At 30.1% G+C, this 18355-nt stretch overlaps 6 protein-coding genes across 25 annotated transcripts in view; 3 read left to right on the top strand and 3 right to left on the bottom strand.

Annotated features, from left to right (window-relative positions):
* Positions 1–76: 76 nt before the first annotated feature.
* LOC124952247 (potential E3 ubiquitin-protein ligase ariadne-2) lies at positions 77–3887 on the bottom strand. 4 transcript variants are annotated; one of them, XM_047501800.1, is made up of 9 exons: positions 3069–3075; positions 2605–2620; positions 1800–2322; positions 1481–1712; positions 1262–1379; positions 957–1181; positions 659–871; positions 437–586; positions 77–378 (listed from the first exon to the last, which is right to left on the bottom strand). In XM_047501800.1, the coding sequence occupies exons 3-9, from the start codon at positions 2320–2322 to the stop codon at positions 352–354; spliced, it is 1488 nt and encodes a 495-aa protein (XP_047357756.1). In that variant the 5' UTR covers positions 2605–2620; positions 3069–3075; the 3' UTR covers positions 77–351. The 4 variants fall into 4 exon arrangements, with proteins under 4 accessions (XP_047357756.1, XP_047357754.1, XP_047357755.1 ...); XM_047501798.1 differs by lacking the exons at positions 2605–2620; positions 3069–3075 and adding an exon at positions 3381–3887; XM_047501799.1 differs by lacking the exons at positions 2605–2620; positions 3069–3075 and adding an exon at positions 3180–3350.
* Positions 3888–4788: 901 nt separating this feature from the next.
* On the top strand, positions 4789–10825 carry LOC124952300 (synaptojanin-1). 3 transcript variants are annotated; one of them, XM_047501929.1, is made up of 8 exons: positions 4790–5036; positions 5257–5394; positions 5533–5614; positions 5694–5858; positions 6103–7157; positions 7232–7803; positions 7947–8121; positions 8198–10825. In XM_047501929.1, the coding sequence occupies exons 1-8, from the start codon at positions 4910–4912 to the stop codon at positions 9202–9204; spliced, it is 3321 nt and encodes a 1106-aa protein (XP_047357885.1). In that variant the 5' UTR covers positions 4790–4909; the 3' UTR covers positions 9205–10825. The 3 variants fall into 3 exon arrangements, with proteins under 3 accessions (XP_047357884.1, XP_047357885.1, XP_047357883.1); XM_047501928.1 differs by having other exon boundaries at positions 4789–5036; positions 5257–5614; positions 8210–10825; XM_047501927.1 differs by having other exon boundaries at positions 5257–5614.
* LOC124952309 (guanine nucleotide-binding protein G(i) subunit alpha) lies at positions 10791–15028 on the bottom strand. 2 transcript variants are annotated; one of them, XM_047501976.1, is made up of 4 exons: positions 14313–15028; positions 13262–13446; positions 12816–13102; positions 10791–12733 (listed from the first exon to the last, which is right to left on the bottom strand). In XM_047501976.1, the coding sequence occupies exons 1-4, from the start codon at positions 14431–14433 to the stop codon at positions 12256–12258; spliced, it is 1071 nt and encodes a 356-aa protein (XP_047357932.1). In that variant the 5' UTR covers positions 14434–15028; the 3' UTR covers positions 10791–12255. The 2 variants fall into 2 exon arrangements, with proteins under 2 accessions (XP_047357932.1, XP_047357933.1); XM_047501977.1 differs by lacking the exon at positions 14313–15028 and adding an exon at positions 13549–13701.
* On the top strand, positions 15025–15767 carry LOC124952314 (DPH3 homolog). Its single transcript, XM_047501988.1, has one exon. The coding sequence runs from the start codon at positions 15406–15408 to the stop codon at positions 15661–15663; it is 258 nt and encodes an 85-aa protein (XP_047357944.1). The 5' UTR covers positions 15025–15405; the 3' UTR covers positions 15664–15767.
* On the top strand, positions 15711–16561 carry LOC124952311 (DNA-directed RNA polymerase III subunit RPC7-like). Its single transcript, XM_047501980.1, has one exon. It carries the CDS (start codon positions 15711–15713, stop codon positions 16368–16370), a length of 660 nt encoding a protein of 219 aa, XP_047357936.1. The 3' UTR covers positions 16371–16561.
* A 254-nt stretch (positions 16562–16815) lies between these two features.
* Positions 16816–18355, bottom strand: part of LOC124952301 — a 27044-nt gene continuing 25504 nt past the window's right edge. For all 14 annotated transcript variants that reach the window (XM_047501942.1, XM_047501938.1, XM_047501943.1 and 11 more), the window contains one exon: positions 16816–18355. This exon is cut by the window's right edge and continues 8321 nt beyond it. The gene's annotated coding sequence lies outside the window, so the exon portion shown is untranslated.

Raw genomic sequence — 18355 nt, forward strand, 5'->3', positions numbered from 1 at the left:
AAAGTCAATGTTTTCATATTACGCACACGTGTTATGTCTTTATTATGTTATTATTTTATCTCCTTTTGGGAAAAGAAAGAAAGAAAAAAAAAAAAAAAAAAAAAAAAAGAGCAAAATATGATCTTTATCGAATGAAAAGAATAATGAGAGAATAAATATCCTTTATGGCTAACTTATAATAATTTCTAAACATATACTATACTTAACCTCTGCAAATTGTAAAAGTATTCCTTATCAGGAAGACTGATCTTCGCATATTGAATCACGTCTTTAAAGACATGAAACTTAAAAGCGCAGGAAGTTTTGATCTATCATTACTATACATACGTATCCATATTTCAAAAATCAAAACTAGTGATGTTGACATTTTAGAAAGACCTAAGAGAGAGAATCTGTGACATTTGTAAAATAAACCTTATTTAATTAATAGTTATACCTCGAGAAAGTCCTTTAATAATGTAACGCGACGTTTCTCGGCAATATCCATTTGATTTTCCAAATCACCGCGATCTGTTGTTTCAGCTCGTTCTATCTTCCATGAAAGATTCTCTATTTCTGCTTCCAGCTGTGCTTGCTGATATTCGAACTATTAAAATAAAATTAAATGATTAATTCTATATTTATTAGAATAATTTTTTATGAATTGTTAAAATCTTACGAGTTCTTTTCTTGGACCAGGTTCCATGTAATAAGCATAAGGATATGTATATTGTAAAGTATATCGACAGCGAGCTAAAAGTGATGCAGCTTCAAACAAATGCTGCCAATCTATCCATGTACCACTTGCTGTCATAACTTTTTTATTAATTCTCATTTTTATGCCCTCTAAAGTTTGTTCTTCCAGTTTAAGAGATTTACTATGATTTTCCCACTACAATAAATTTCTTGTTTATAACAAATAACAATAATAATAATATTGTGAAATTGATATAAATTTATAAATGATATAAGCTTACCCTTTCATAATAATGCAAATATTTTTTAAGTGCTTCCCTTGCCTGGGCATGAACACTTTCATGTGCTATATTAGGATTCTCCTTGTAACGTGAACATTCATAATATTCACTTCCATGTGCTTTCCAATCACCGAGGCACATCCAACAAAAATCATGCTTACAGTTATAACATTGCATATGATTACAACCACCATTTTTTTCTATACAAATGTGACATTTTGGACACTAAAATACACAAAATTAATTAGTAAAAATTATGTATATATAAATGAATGTTTAATGCAATATTAGTTTTAGACTCTTACATCTTTGGTATGAGCACTAATATAGTTTGCTGTTTCTGAATCGTCTGCACATTTTGTTAACCACTTTTTAATTGTGTTACAATCAGTAGGAGCATGGTAGTCCATACCGCATCGAAAACTGAACCATGAAAACAATAATCACTATATATATACATATATATATATATATGTGTGTACTCAAATATATTATTTATAATATATGGAACAAGATATGCATACCAAAATACAGTTTTACAAGAAGAACACATAACCCTTTTAGCTCGTTGTTCTTTTGAACGCATTACTATTTGGCAATTTGGACCAGGACAAAATCTTAACTGTGGATGAGATTTTACATAATCACAAAAAGCAAACTGTTGATACCTTTCTCTCATGTTAGGCTTAGTGAGCAAAGATAAGACAAAGTCTTCTGGTACTAAAACGTCACAGTCTTGTGCCATGCAACTTATTCCTTTGAACAATAAGCATTTGTTATAAAGCTTATTTATAGAATTAAATTTTTATTATTATGACAAAGAAAATTGACTCTGTAACTTACCAGTAGATATACCTTGTGTTATTTGTACTTCAAAATGCATACACCAACAGTCTTTGCAAAAAGAATGACCACACATAAGAGTAGAAAATTTATCAGCAGAATGAATAGTTACACACACAGAACACAATCCACCCTTTAAACTTTTTATTCCTGACGTAGAATCCACCAAAGGCACCGGTCTAATTTTCGAAGTGATCAATAAATTGGAAGCATTGGTACGATATTTTGAAATAATATCTTGCAGTGCCCAATTCTGTGCGTGTAATAATACTTTGGCTAAGGACGGTGTTATACGTAGACTGTTGCTCAATACTTCAACATTTTCATTCAAAAGCCTTTCTACTTCGTCAACTCTTAAACAATCATAAATGGCATACTCTGGATCTCTCCTATTTTGATCAGGATCAACATCATTGTCTACTTCACCACCCCATGGTTGTACATTGTAATAATCTTCATAACCTGGGTCTCCACAATCCGAATCCGAATAATCCATTTCACTATCATATTCTTCGCCTGACATCTGTATACACAATTATAATTGTATTATTTTACAATGGAATAAAATGGATCACATTTACAATTATAGATATATATTAAAAGAATTAAAACAAAAAAAAAGAAAAAGAAAAAAAAACACATGAATGAATTTCCTAAATATTTTCTACAAACTTGTAATAGAATTAAATTATATCAAGATATATGATCTAATCAATGATTTGTTTTTTATAACCTTAGAATGATATTATTATTTTCACACTTATTAATTAAAATCAAATGAGATACCTTATAAATTGATATTTACCTTATAAATTGATATACTTTAATAAATTTTCATAAGCAATGTGTGAAAGTTCAAGAATAAATTTATTCAGACACAAATATATATATTTATATGTACATGTATATGTGTGTATGTGTATATATATATATATATATATATATTCAGATATTCATATATGTTGAAATAAAATCGTAATAATGTCGTCGTTTATAATGATTAATCGTTTTTCTAAGAATTTTACGAAGGATTTAAGCTGTCTATACGTCGACGGTATATATCTTTGTAACTTGATTTACGATTTAGCAATAACTAGCTCGTGGGAAAATATCTATGGCCAAATAAAAACGTGTATATATATTTATATACATATATACATATATATATATATATATATATATATTATTTGTTTCTTTATGTTGTATATATAAAACGGAGAACAATATCGAAAGATTTTATTTTAATTTCTTTTCTAAAGAATAATGTACACTGGCACGTAAGCTCATCGGATCCGTTACAATGCTCGTGCTAGACTACTCGTAACAGATGATTCAAAGTAAAATTCGAAGGTAGATTAGGGATAAGTACGTCAAAATCACCTGACATCAAACAGCTGAGGTTGTTTAAGTATGAGTAAAGTAAGATAGAAGAGACATATTAAGATTGTATATACATTGAGAAAGATATATAACATTGTTCACACGATCGTAAAGAAAAAGAAAGAAAGAGGGAAAAAAAAAAAAAAGAAAAGAAAAGAAAAGAAAATCATATAACGTATTTACACCCTCTACTATACATACCTCTATTGAGTTCATAGCATTTTCTTTTTTTTTTTCTTTTTTTTTTTTTTTTAACACGCTTTAACCTTATACAATACGAGAGTAAGAACGAGCGTGCGAGTATAATTTTATTCTAAAAATTTCTTTGCGAACTTTTCGAATTCTTCTTTCTCTTCTTCTTCTCCTTCTTCTTCTTCTTCTTTTCTTTTTTCCTTTTTTTATACTTTTGACAATGTCAAAAATTCATCGTTCAATTTTTCTCATAAGATAATTAACATCAACAATTTGATGTATTTCCAAGAATTAACAAGAACAGGATTACTTCTTTCGCTTACTATGCTCTTCTCATTCACAGCATGCGCGTACGCAAGAGAAAACAGGAATATATAAGTAACTAACTAATCGTCGAGATCTGTTTTATCCATTGTAATTAATGTTTACACTTTTTATTACTTTTCCTTATATTCGAAGAATTCGTTTATCTCTCTCTTTCTCTCTCTCTCTCTCTCTCTCTCTCTCTCTCTCTCTCTCTCTCTCTGTCACAGCTATGTATATATATATATAATTTTTTTTTTTAACAATAACATAATTAGAATTTAATTTCTTTTATAGAAACGAAAAGCGATAAATAAATTTTATATGCCAATAGATCTTATAGATTTGTAAAGGAACAAAAGATAATTATTGTTAATTTTATAAAAAATACGAAGCTCCTACTACTATGGTGCCTTTCTAATACTGTTTTAAAAAAGATATATATGTATATATTTTTTTATATATATATATATGTACACACACACACGTTATGAAAGAGAACACTACTTTTCAGTAGGCTATGTAGGCGCATACGCACACACACATATCCATCATAACACATATCTAAACATAACACACTGCGAGCAATGATCGGATCATGATTTTATGATGATCTTTGTAAATTTAGCTTTCGATCGTTCTATGAATTTATTCTATACACCCTGCTAATGTAGAACAAATGTATTTTTAAAATTATGTTTCAAGTATATACATACATACATACATACATATATATATATATATATATATATATATATATATATATATATATACAACAAAGATAGTAAAAGTTCTTTTGTATAACTAATTTTATACTTACTATATTTAATTTTTTTTTGAATTTAAAAAACTTTTCTATAAGACTATTTGATTATATAATAATTTAAAATTTTGTCAAAATATATTATAATATATACATGCATATATATATATATATATATGTATGTGTGTATATATATATAATAATAATCTTATACAATCGATATATATGCTCCTAACTTCGATTTTTATATAGTAAAAATAATATTGCGATAGATGGCGTTCGAGTATTAATCGAACAAAAGTAAAAACGAGATTGGTCGAACGATCTTCGAATTTATAGTCGATGTAGAAACGATATCTCGAGTGGGAGTTGCGGCTTATGATCACAATGGTGGTATGACAGAAGCGCTGTCATTTAGAATCGAACGGATAACTTATTTGTCAAATATTTGAAAAAACATCACCGCAACATAATGGCGATGGGAAAAGGTTTTCGCGTATACGAAAAATTAAAACCACCTAGTCCACATTCCCTTTTGTTAGAACGTCGAAATCATAAAGAAACTGTCTTATTTGAATCTCAGGCTGTCGCTGTACTTTGTAAGTATATTTATTAATTTTCTAATTACGCAGAGAAAGAAACTAAGAGAGACATATTTTTAATAATAAATATTCATTTTTCACAATGCTATTATTTTTCATTCTTTAAATTAACAACTTTGAATTATAATTCATGTCTAACCGAATTAATCGTTCCTTTTTTTTTCCGAACAAATCGATTATTTGTTATATATCTCTTCTTTGGCCTTTTTTTTTGCAGCTCTTCAAGAAACAGAATCCTTGAAAGGACAATATACGAAATTGTTAGATGCCTATGGATGTTTAGGAGTATTACAATTAAATGCAGGAGAGAACACTTTACTTTATCTTGTCCTTGTTACCGGTTGCTTCTCAGTTGGTAAAATTGGTGAAACTGAAATCTTCCGAATCACACAATCACATTTTGTTCCTTTACATTATAGTCAAGGAAATGAAGATCGTGTATCAGAAGTTAGAAAATTCCTTAATTCTGGTACATTTTATTTTTCTTGGACAGGCGGGCAACAGGAATGTCTTGATATCACTCTTAGTGCCCAAAAAAGAAGTAAATCAACGACCACAGATAATAGATTCTTTTGGTAAAATGGATTTTATATTAATACATATTATTTGTTTTTAATCAAATAAAAACAAAAGTATTTTTGTCTAATAATTTAGGAATCGAATGTTACACATTCATTTGTTAAGATATGGAGTAGATACGAGCCAATGGTTACTCAAAGCAATGTGTGGCAGTGTAGAAATTCGTACAGTTTATGTGGGTCATAGACAAGCTCGCGCAGTTCTTGTATCAAGATTAAGTTGTGAAAGAGCAGGTACTAGGTATGTATATTAATTGACAATCTTACAATAAAGTTTATGTACAATGATAATAAAAATATTTCATACTATAATAATAATAATAATAATAATAATAATAATAATAATAATAATAATAATAATAATAATAATAATAATAATAATAATTAAATTTGACTTCAATATAATTTTTTTCTTTCCTACATATATCTCTACATTTATTCTAGAAAGATCAATTTTTTTTTCTTTTTTAAATGCCTATATTTAGATTTAATGTCAGAGGGACCAATGACGATGGACATGTAGCTAATTTCGTGGAAACCGAACAAACTATTTATTTGAATAATGAAGTAACATCTTATATACAGACTAGAGGATCGGTTCCATTATTTTGGGAACAACCTGGAATACAAGTCGGTTCGCATAAAGTTAAAATATCCAGAGGATTTGAAGCTTCAAAACCAGCTTTTGATAGACATTTAACTATGATTAAGCAAAGGTATGGACAACAAGTGATAGTAAATCTTCTGGGCTCCAGTCTCATTGGTAGTAAAGAAGGGGAAGCAATGTTAAGTCAATTATTTCAAAAACATCACAATATGTCAGAACACAATGATGTACCACACATATTATTTGATTATCACCAGGAGTGTAGAGGTGGAAACATGAAGAATCTCTCCAAATTAAAAGCTAAAGTGGAAAAGTACTTAGAGTCCTTTTCCTTATTTTATGCTGCTGGAAAAAATGTAATACTTGAACAAACTGGTACAATTCGTACTAATTGCTTAGATTGCTTGGACAGAACTAACTGTGTACAAACTTTTTTTGCATTAGAATTGCTTGCGCAGCAATTGAGTTTACTAAAACTACTTGAAAAACAACAAATGGTGTCAAGATTTGAGGAAATTTTTCGTCAAATGTGGATATATAATGGCAATGAAGTTAGTAAAATTTATGCTGGAACAGGGGCGATTCAAGGAAGCTCAAAATTATTAGATGGAGCAAGATCTGCCGCTAGAACAATACAAAACAATCTTTTGGATTCGAGTAAGCAGGAAGCTATTGATATTTTGCTCTTAGGTTCTACATTAAATACAGAGATAGCTGATAGAGCTCGATTATTGTTACCATCTAATATGTTACATGCTCCGCCAAGTGTATTGAGAGAAATGTGTAAAAGATATAATGAATATGTAACAACAATGAAGCTTAGAATAAGCGTTGGTACTTATAATGTGAACGGCGGTAAACATTTTCGAAGCGTATCACATAAAGATATTTTACTTTCTGATTGGTTATTGGATGCTCCGCGTCATTCATCGTGTAAGTATAGATAAATATATTAAATCTAATGTTATAATTATATATATATATATATCCTTCAATAATATTTTCAGCATTGGTATCTGTGGAATATGATAACGTACCTGTGGATGTATTTGCAATTGGATTTGAAGAAATAGTAGATTTAAATGCTAGTAATATTATGGCAGCTAATTTTGACAATGCAAAAGCTTGGGCAAAAGAATTACAAAAAGTATTATCAAGAGATACCGAATATGTTCTTGTTACATATCAACAATTAGTTGGAGTTTGCTTATATCTATTCATACGACCCGAACATGCTCCTTATTTGAGAGATGTTGCAGTAGATTGTGTGAAAACAGGTTTAGGTGGTGCTACGGGTAATAAAGGTGCGGCAGCTATACGATGTGTCTTATATTCTACATCTTTATGTTTTGTATGCGCCCATTTTGCTGCTGGCCAATCTCAAGTTACTGAGCGCAATGCTGATTATGCAGAAATAACGCGAAAAATAACGTTTCCTATGGGTAGAACACTAAATACTCATGATTATGTATTTTGGTGCGGAGATTTTAATTACAGAGTTGACATGGATAAGGATGAAATGAAGGAAATGATTAAGAGGAATGAAATTGATCAAATACTGCAATATGATCAATTAAAAGTAAAAACCTTAAACATTTTTCTAAATATATGCAAATTATCTAGAACAATGTAACATAATTTGATATTAATAGTAACTTTACAATTCTTCGGTCGATTTATTCTCGTAATTGTAGGTATTACTCGCATTCACTTTTCGAACAGGTACAACAGGAACAGGGTAATGTGTTCAAAAACTTTTTGGAAGGATCCATTACATTTCCTCCTACATACAAGTACGATCTTTTTTCCGATGACTATGACACGAGTGAAAAATGCCGTCAGCCTGCATGGACAGATAGAGTTCTTTGGAAACGAAGAAAGCAAATACCTGATATTGGTGAGTGTGAAAGAATACAACTAGCAAAAACATTTTACATAAGCTTTGGATAATTCTGTTAAAACTGTGACCCTAGATTCTCCTACAGATTGGTATCCAGGGAAGCTTATTTATTATGGTAGAGCAGAATTAAAACAAAGTGATCACAGACCTGTTATTGCTATTATCGACGTAGAGGTTTATCGCGTTGAACCACAACAAAGGGAACATGTATTTAAAGAAGTAATAGAAGATTTGGGTCCACCGGATGGAACGATAATAGTAAAAACGGTAGACGAAACAGAAGATGCTGATAGCGCATTCGATAGTAATGTTATGATGGCATTGGTACAAGATCTGTCTCATATTGGCGAAGTGATTCTCGTGAGATTCGTTGGAGAAACAATTTGGGTCACCTTTAGAGATGGACAATGTGCTTTGGCCGCTGCAAAAAAAGGAATGACACACGTCTGCGGCCAAGCATTAACTTTAACATTAAAGTCACCCAATTGGATGCAACTTATTGAGAAAGAAATAGAAATTTGTAGCAATACCACAGCATCGCAATCTAGTGCTTTCTCGCCTATTTCGAAAACTTCTTTGCCAAAATTAGAACAATTAGGAATTGGAGAACATCCATCGCCTAATAAAGGAAATACGAATGATGTTACCCCACCGCCCAGGCCAGCTCCACCAGGCAGACCATCTCAACCGCCTAAAAGTCCATATCAAGAGAAAAAACAAGTTCCCCACGCAGGTGTATTTAGCGTATTACCTAATCAATTTCCAACGACGCCAGTTAAAGATAGAGCTGAATCCGAACAAGTGGAAAGATCGTCTCCGGAATCTGCAATTTACGAAGAAATATTAGATGGATTTCCTAATTATCCTGCGCCAACTAGACCACCGCCGCCATTGCCACGTACAGATCCTTCCCAAGAATCATCGAACAAGTGTATTAGTTCTATACCTCCTCCATTACCGCAAAGACAAATTCCTCCACCTCAGCATGCCCCGCCCAGCTTGCCTACATCGTCGGTTCCACCACCGGTTCCAGCGAGAACATCAGGTGGTCCACCTATTCCAGCGAGAAATCCACATTAAAGACAGAGTTTACGTTAGTCCTCATTTAGAGTATTATTGTCATCTTACATATAAATATTTATGACACTAAATAGAGAAATGAGATAAAAACAAGGCAAAGTTCTCTTTTGCTTCCGTAAGAGTCATCACACTCTCTCTCTCTCTCTCTCTCTCTCTCTCTCTCTCTCTCTCTCTCTCTCTCTCTCTCTCTCTCTCTCTCTTTTCCTCGGTGCCGCGATGACTTCCAAATCTATTTCGTGGCTAGGACCAGTTCTTTATCTGTATACAAAATAATATCAGTGGAAAAGTGCTTGTTACTGCACCATTTCATTGATTCAAATTCTTCTGCAAAATAATAATTAAGTGATTCCATAAAATCATCGTATGCCTACGATCTTTGATTATTATTCCATGATCTTTGTGTTTATAACGATGATATATATATATATTATAATATTGATTTTTTATATTGCAAGATTATATGTTGTTTATAAAGAAAACAAAAAATAGCTAAAATTTTAATGGCTATATATAAATACAAGGATTATGAGATAATACTACAAAAAAATTTAAGTTTATGAGAGAACTAGAGAATTATTAAAAGCTAAAAAAAATATATATATATATATATATATGAGCATGTTTGACATATGATACAATGATATGATATACAAAGTTACGCTTAAATTATAGCGCATAATTCTAAATAAAACCCATGGAATATGTTGTAGATTCTATTAGCTCGAGACATTGCTTGATGTATCTCAAATGTTGCAAAATAGAAAACTACTTATGAATTGGATAGGAAACAGTCGTTAATTTATCTATGAAGAAAGTATATACAATGAGAAAAGGACAACAAAATAGTGATGCATTGTAACTTAAAATTAAATGTAATTCTCATTATTCAGTTTTGTATACCGCCAAATGCATATATGTTATTCGATGTTATGAAAATAGCTATTGTCAAAGTAGTACAAAATTAAGATTTCTTGCTTACTAATAAGTAGCAATGCGAAGAAATGAATAGGCAAAAAAAAATTTCGTTCCCATATTTATGAATTATTTTGTCCTGAAAGTAAAATAATATTTTTAGAAAAATCATTAAAAAGTCATTTAAAAGTATTTTTATATTTTCTAATCATTTTTTTTCCATCATAACTTACATTTTTCCAATGTAATTTTTTTTTTTTTTTTTTAAGACAATGCTCAATGAAACTGGGAACACCTTCCAAAATAAATCACATGATCAAATATTAATCTAAAATATTCTTGAAAGAAAAAGAAAAAAAAGACATAAAATTCCATGAAAAATTATTCGATGGGTATATGGTGTGCGTGTTTATATAATTTTTTTTTTTTTTTATCTCTGAAATAATAATTACATTTTTGAAAAAGATAATTGAAACATTCCTAAAACATCGAAATATATCAATATCGAATTTTTATTATTATAGTTATAGCTTAGAGTTTTAATTATAAAATATTTTAATCCTGCAACGATTTTGCAGTACTACACCTAATGGATGTTAACAGTAATAAATTTTAATATCGTTTCATAAAGGGAAAAAAGAAAAAAAAAAAAAAAAAAAAGAAAAAAAAAGAAAAAAGAAAAAAAAAAATTTTATTTATCTAAATAGCACATAACCGGTCCTTCAATTTTGATGCCAATTGATGTAATATTTATTTGTGCTCTTGTTAAACGGAGATATTATAAAATTGGTCTCTTTACTTTATACATTGTAGAATGATATATAAAAAAATGTTTTTCGCTAAATTTATGTGTGTGTGTGTCTGACGAATTTATATATATAAATATATTGTAAACACAAAGCGCTGTGCCTGTCACAAAAACTAAGATCATGTGTAAAGCAATGTAAATGGCTGTGAACACAAATCCGGAAGAGTATGCTTTTAGTTATAACACATTAATCCCTTTTAGCAAATAAATTATGTACAAAAACGAATATATCCCATAACGATTCCTCACGAGCCACATTTCAATCATTTTAGATTGTTGATGACATCAGAAACGGAAAGTACAAGAATGACTCAACGAATAGCAATATTCGAACAATGCATCATGGATACGTCAAGAGTTAAAAAAAGACTATCCCGATCGTAGCAACAATTTATGATGAATAATATGTAAATATATTTTAATATATACATTATTTTTCATTCAATTAAATTTCTTGTTACGTTACACATTAATAATACAAGTTTCTTGTACTTTCTTTCGATTTACAAGATAGTTTATCGAAGATATCCAAATTTTTAAGGGGAAAAACTGTCGCGCATTAAATCACATAACGATTGTGTTATCGCGTTCCATAACTTTAAATTAATTTCGCACAACATTCGTTTCTAGCACGATAATATATTGATACGATGCATTGATATTATTTAAACTTACATGATTATGTTTAAATAAATCAATCCAAAATTCGTTGTTGACTTGCAAAAAGTCTTAAATTAATATCTAACTAAATCCTGATCGATACTAAATACAATGAATAAAAAATTAAGAGATCTTCCGTCTGCACGCATTATCTTTTTATAGATGAGAAAAAAAGATCGATTCTTATAAATCCAGATTGATTATAAATTTACAATTTCAAGTGTAATATATATATATATGTATGTATGTATGTATGTATGTATGTATGTATGTATGTGTATATATATATATCTATATATCTAAATATATACACACACCGTATATTGTTGCGCGCATTACTCAGAATTAAATCCAGATAAAATGAAAAGCGGTTCATTGTCAGCATATAATAATATAGAAAAAGAGGATGCTGTGTCAAAAAGTACGGGATCCAGTAAGGAAATACCTAATAAAAAAGAATATAGGATATACTAAATGTTAATGAGATGTCAAAGTAAAAGTCTTATGAGATTAGTACATGTGTTTACATGATAATAAACTGTTTTCCCCTCCCTTTCTTTACAGTTTTTAATACAGTCTCTTTTTTGTCATGTCTATAAATTGATCGTTGTGTTTCCAATATTTGGAAAGATTTTTTTTACATTTTATAAAATAATGGAGTATTGCAACACTTAGCTTAATAATCCACAATTGCTTAAATTATTCTTAATTATGACGTCGGTCACAGCGTCAAATACAAATTGTATATTAGATGTATCTGTGGCACATGTGAAATGTGTGTAAATTTGTTTCTGATCTTTCCTTTTATTTAAATTTTCGAATTTCATTTGAATATAAGATGCACATTCCTCGTATGTGTTAGCACCTTTATAATCCGGAAAACAAATGGTTAACGGGCTTCTAGCAATTTTTTCTTCAAAAAGATCCTTTTTGTTAAGGAATAATATAATCGACGTCTCGACAAACCATTTGCTGTTGCATATGGAATCAAATAGCTTCATCGATTCAATCATTCTATTCATTTCTTCATCCTCTGCAAGGACCAAATCATATCCACTGAGAGCAACACAAAAAATAATGGCTGTAACACCCTCAAAACAGTGTATCCATTTTTTTCTTTCTGACCGTTGACCACCAACATCAAACATTCTGTTAAATTACAAAAGACATACCAAGTTATCAAATATCAATGATTAATTTATAATACAACTATAATTAAAAAATAACATACTTGAAATGTAATCCTTTAAATGAAAAATGAGTTTCCACGATTCCTGTAGTTTTCACACGTGTTCTAAGAACATCTTGCTGAGTAGGAATATAATTAGGTTGTGCTATACGATCGAGAGCATTCAAATAATATGCAGCTGAATCATTCAGTTGATATTCTCTACTACGTGTGAAACAAAGTTGTACACCTGCATCTTGCCATAGTCTCTTCATTAACAATACTAACTCTCCTGTAAGTTCACCTTCTTCTGCTGCTGAAGCTAGGGTGAAGAATTGTCGGGCTATATCCTAATGCACGATTATTATAGATTTTTAGGATTAGTTGTTACTTGTAACAAACAAACAAACAAACAAACAAAGCAAACAAAGCAAAAAAAAAAGAAAAGAAAAAAAGAAAAAAAAATAAAAGAATAACTGAGATTATCCTTTTTAAAATATAATACTTACGGCCTTACTAGAATCAGCAAAATCAATTCTTAGCTGGCCCATAGCTCTGATTATTGCCATTAAACTTTGTATTGCGTTACTATATACTACTGGCTTATATTGTTCACATTCTTCCTTACTATAGCCAGTCTCATGAATTATTTTCATCTGTTTTACTATTGTAGATTTACCAGATTCTCCAGCCCCTTAAAAATAAATAATCAAAAGTAAGATTATACTCTATGACAATTATTTACATTGTTATTTCAACATAATTTGTAAAACAATTGACATGAGATAAAAATTACATTTATGATTTGATGCTTAGTCATACGCATAACATTTTTTTTTTTTTTTATGTATCTACCATAATCTCCTTTGAATATTCTATTTGAATTTTGTTTGAGAATTTTTCGAGAAAGACAATATATTTTTTGTCCATATATATAAATATATACACACATATATATCCATATATATATATATATATATATATATATATATATATATACGTATTTATATTTTAAACTGTGACGAAATAATAGATGTCTAACGAATGCAACAAGTATAAGAAATATATATGACATGCGCACTAACGTCGCGGCAATCGAAAAATGCTTCTATTTATCTTGAGCAATTAAATTGCCGTAGAGAAAAAAGTTGTGAATCGGATTTCAGAAATGATGTATTTCTTAAGAATGATTACGCGGCACGTTTCAAGGAAAAGTGTAAATAGTGGTTTGACATATATGCTACAGTGAGACATCGAGAGCTTTATATCTATAATAAGGTATTTTAAGGTTGAAATGAAAAGTGACGTACAATATTTATTTTTTCTTTTCTTTTTTTCTTTTTTTTACAATATTAATAATCATGTCAAAAAAAAAAAAAAATTATATTGTATACATGAACAATCATATATATTCCTTTTCAATGAATCAATGGCTGATTATCTTGGTTGAATAAAGACACGCATTAAATTCATAGGAACAAAAACGATTTGTATTCGTTGAATATGATTTGATCGATAAAACAATGAAATATTGTGAAAAAATTAAAAGAAGAAACATACCAAGCAAGAGGAGCTTGACCTCACTAGCGGCTCGCTCGCCATCGGCCCTCAGATCCTTGTCGATTTTCTTGGACCTTTCAGCGGCTTCTTTGTCTCCGGTGGTGCTTACAGCACAGCCCATCCTCACCGGGATTTTAAATATGCACAGGATAAACAATAAACACCATGCACTGATCGCGTTTATAACACGTGTCTTTTGATTAGTTATATTTGTCCGTTATAATCGACCGCTACCGTCTGACACTTGTTGCACGGACGCGTGGGAACCGCCCGCACGCGGTTCCGCCTGCATATACGCAACAATTAAAAAACTTTTGACAAATGTTTCACGAGTTAATACGCAAAGAAATTCTCGATTAACTAAATCACTTATCCCGTAACGTTAAAAAAACGCGATGATGGCAAACGTAAGAAGACCGGTGCCCTTTCTTCGCATTTATTGACACTACTTTCTACGGCCCTTACAACTTTGATGCCAGATCCCGCGAGATCCGGAATGATTTCATTTCATCACTTATTATACACTAACTTAGTAAACGCGACTGTGATTGGTCGTGCGATTATATGAGCACTGCAATTGGTTATACAGATCCGTTCGAATTCTTTCAGCCAATCAGATTTTTCCTCTTCTAGTACTTCTGATTCGATGATATATAATCATATACGCAACGTAGAATATCATTGGTCATAGTTTTAATACTTTCGATGTGATATTTTAACCTGTGAAAAAAAGGGATTTTGAATTTATTTTTATTTTCTTTTTGTTTATTTTGTAGGATAAGTTTTTATCATAAATAAAATAAACTGACGAAATATAAAATAGTTTTACATGTCTATGTACTATGTATTCATTGTATGAATGTTATAATCTAGCTTACAAAGCGATCGAGTATACTTCATATAAAGAATAAATTTAAATCGTTTATAGAAATAATTGAGTCTCTTTAGGTATCTGTTAGTCATAACTATATTGTCCTTGAAAATGGCTCGAACCTATCATTTCTCATCGATGTTTAGAGGTTGGAACACGTGTTTCCGAGTTAACCTTTAAATTCTTTAGATCTCAAAGATAGTAGTTTTATTAATTAACATTATGTCAGTGTATCACGACGAAGTGGAAATCGAAGATTTTGAATACGACGAAGACGAAGAAATTTACTACTACCCTTGTCCATGCGGTGATCAATTCCAAATATCAAAGGCAGATCTTATAGCTGGTGAAGAAGAAGCTACATGTCCTTCGTGTTCACTTGTTGTTAAAGTAATTTATAATAAGGAAGCATTTCTTGAGAAACAAGAAAACATTAATAAAACAGAACAAAAAAAGGAGCCTCTGTCGGAAAAAGTTTGAGATAAGTTATTATTCTTTAATATTATTTATCAAAGAAGATTTTAATCATGGCAGGAAGAGGACGCGGAAAATTCAAACCTTCTATGTCATTTAATACAGAACAATTAGGATTTGCTAAAGGAGAAGTTTTACCACCTCCGGTTTTGCAACCTCCACAGAAATATCCTATGTTGGAATATAAAGCTTTGACTTTTTCAATTACCAATGAAATGAGTTATTTATTGGAATTGAAAAGGGACTATACTGAATATTTAAGAGAATCTCCATATAATGTACAACCTATAGAATTGAAAAAAGATATTGAACGTTATTCTGACCGTTATCAAGATTTGATGACTGATAAAAGTGGCTATGATACTAGATATGATTGGTCCAAAGTACCAGCGGAATTAAAACCATCTATTCGTAGACAAAAATGTCAAGCGACTGTACAGCCTAAGAAAAAACAGAAAACTGTTGATATAGAATCAAAGTTACAAGAATTAGAAAAGAAAGAGACTAATCAACAGAGTGATGTACAGGAAGAGGAAGAAGAAAAGGCTGATGAAGAAGCAGAAGAAAAAGAAACAGATGAAGTGGTTGAGGATGAGGAAGAAGAATTAGATGAGGAAATGGATGAAGGGACTGATTATGTAAATAGTTATTTTGATAATGGAGAAGGTTATGACGATGAAGAAGATAATATGGATGATGGACCTATCTATTAAAATTTATCTTTAGAGTATTTAAGAATTCGAGTTTTGATCATATGCTTGCACAGTGTCTCTATTGCAGAGTTGTATATATATATATATATATATATGTAATCTAATGCAATTAAATTTCTCATACAACAATAGAAATATATATAATATGTATTAAATGTTTGTATAAATGATTAATTTATATTTTTAATATACTTACCTCGTTTGCGTTTAATTAATACCATTTATAAACAAGTACTTATAAACAAGTTTTCTATATTTATTATATTATTTTTTATTTTTATCAGCTCAAAACGTATAAATTATTTAAGCTACTGATTGAAAAGGATTGTATCTTTTACTAAAGAAAAACAATAAGGATATAATATTTTTAACACAGGAGAGATAGAGAAATATGTTCTTTCAAAGGTAATTTTTAAACATAATGATGATCGTAATTTCGTTGAAGTCCAGGGGAAAAGAATGTGATAAGCTTATTTATTTTAGCGAAATTTTACACAACAATTAACAACCAAAATTTTTTTTTTTTTTTTTTTTTATTTTTTTTTTTCTTTTTTTTATTTTATTTTATAGTATCGATTAAAATTCTGCGGTTGTCTCCTGTACGTTCGCCGATTTATTCCAAAGGCCCGTAATTTTCGACTATGTACCGAAATGGTTGGACCACCATCGGTACAGAGAAAACATAAAGTAAGAATGCAGATTAATCAGCAAATCTTAAGATATATTTAAAGATTAGAAAGGGTCGAACAATCGTGTTTTTCCATGTGGATTTAAAGCGCGCATCGAAATTCTATTGTACAAAAATTAGAACGTTGTACATACATATATATGCATATATATATATATATATATGATTTTCGAACAGAACACACTGAATTATCTTATGAATGAATTAATTTTGCTTTCGTACTTCGACGAGTGATCGAAATGCCATTTAATTTTGCACGTCCGCTTCTTCTTACCGCTTAAAAAATCTTAAAGCGTATAGAACAAAATTCTTGCGACCGTGTAATAGTTTTTCATTTTGTTTGTTTGTTTGTTTGTTTTATTTTATTTTATTTTATTTGTTTTTTTTTTTTTTTTTTTTTTTTTTTTTACTTTTTTTTCCGTTCAGATAAACAATTGCATTCGGTTTAGCCAGCGAATAATTTATCTTTCATTAACCGTTCGAGCTCTGTACGGAAGCGTAGTGGGGCTTACGTCGATGCGAATTTTTTTCTCTACTTTTTTAATTGTGTGATTTATAACACATATATTCCATATAATGCTACACATCTGCATATTCGATTATTCACAGCCTATGTTTCAATGGGAAAACGTATCGGTGTATTAATGCACTGACACGGTATTCGCATAAAAAAAAAAAAAAATAAAAAAAAAAAAAAACAAAGAAAAAGGATTAAAAACAAAAATATTATAAGATGTAGAATACAATCCAATCGAATTACACTAGAATTAAGTAAACCGTATTTTTTGTAACGCATGTCTTATCGTTTTCTCCTTCTTCTTTTTCTTTTTTTTCTTTTTTCTTTTGGTAAGAAAGTTTATTACCCTCGCGGGACGAATATTGAAAAATGTATAATGGTCTGTCGTCGTTGTGTGTCCCGTCTATACGAAATCTTTATGCACGATCACTTAACGTCGTAGGCACGGGGAAATATTCAAGGAATATTGGAACTCTCTATGAGACATACATACTTGCTAACATCGTAACACGATTTCGTGTAACAGAGAAAGCGTAAATCGTGTGAAAATGAAAGCAATCGAAGTCGTTCTTCTTTTTCTTTTTTTTTTTTCTTTTCTTTTCTTTTCGTTTCTTTTCTTTTCTTTTTTTTCTCCAATTATAATGACGCACACTGGACGTTTGAACACATGATCCCCAAGAGTGTTTATCAACAAAGTGGTAAAATTTCTCTCAAGAGCTATAGCTCGAAACTGAATAATATGTATAAGAAATTTGTTTATAACTCGCTAACTTTAACAAT

The sequence above is a fragment of the Vespa velutina genome, chromosome 10 (genome assembly GCF_912470025.1).
Source record: "Vespa velutina chromosome 10, iVesVel2.1, whole genome shotgun sequence".
NCBI classification, from domain to species: Eukaryota; Metazoa; Arthropoda; class Insecta; order Hymenoptera; family Vespidae; genus Vespa; species Vespa velutina.

Coding starts and splice junctions, on each gene's coding strand:
- LOC124952247 (XM_047501797.1), bottom strand. Junction 1,713..1,799: donor AACACAAGGTATATCTACTG/GTAAGTTACAGA, acceptor TATTGTTCAAAG/GAATAAGTTGCATGGCACAA. Junction 379..436: donor TATTAAAGGACTTTCTCGAG/GTATAACTATTA, acceptor TCTCTCTCTTAG/GTCTTTCTAAAATGTCAACA.
- LOC124952314 (XM_047501988.1), top strand. CDS start 15,406: ATGTCAGTGTATCACGACGAAGTGGAAATCGAAGATTTTGAATACGAC.
- LOC124952309 (XM_047501976.1), bottom strand. CDS start 14,433: ATGGGCTGTGCTGTAAGCACCACCGGAGACAAAGAAGCCGCTGAAAGG. Junction 13,103..13,261: donor TTGCTGATTCTAGTAAGGCC/GTAAGTATTATA, acceptor ATCGTGCATTAG/GATATAGCCCGACAATTCTT. Junction 12,734..12,815: donor TTTAAAGGATTACATTTCAA/GTATGTTATTTT, acceptor GTAATTTAACAG/AATGTTTGATGTTGGTGGTC.
- LOC124952311 (XM_047501980.1), top strand. CDS start 15,711: ATGGCAGGAAGAGGACGCGGAAAATTCAAACCTTCTATGTCATTTAAT.
- LOC124952300 (XM_047501927.1), top strand. CDS start 4,910: ATGGCGATGGGAAAAGGTTTTCGCGTATACGAAAAATTAAAACCACCT. Junction 5,037..5,256: donor TCAGGCTGTCGCTGTACTTT/GTAAGTATATTT, acceptor TTTTTTTTGCAG/CTCTTCAAGAAACAGAATCC. Junction 5,615..5,693: donor ACAGATAATAGATTCTTTTG/GTAAAATGGATT, acceptor CTAATAATTTAG/GAATCGAATGTTACACATTC.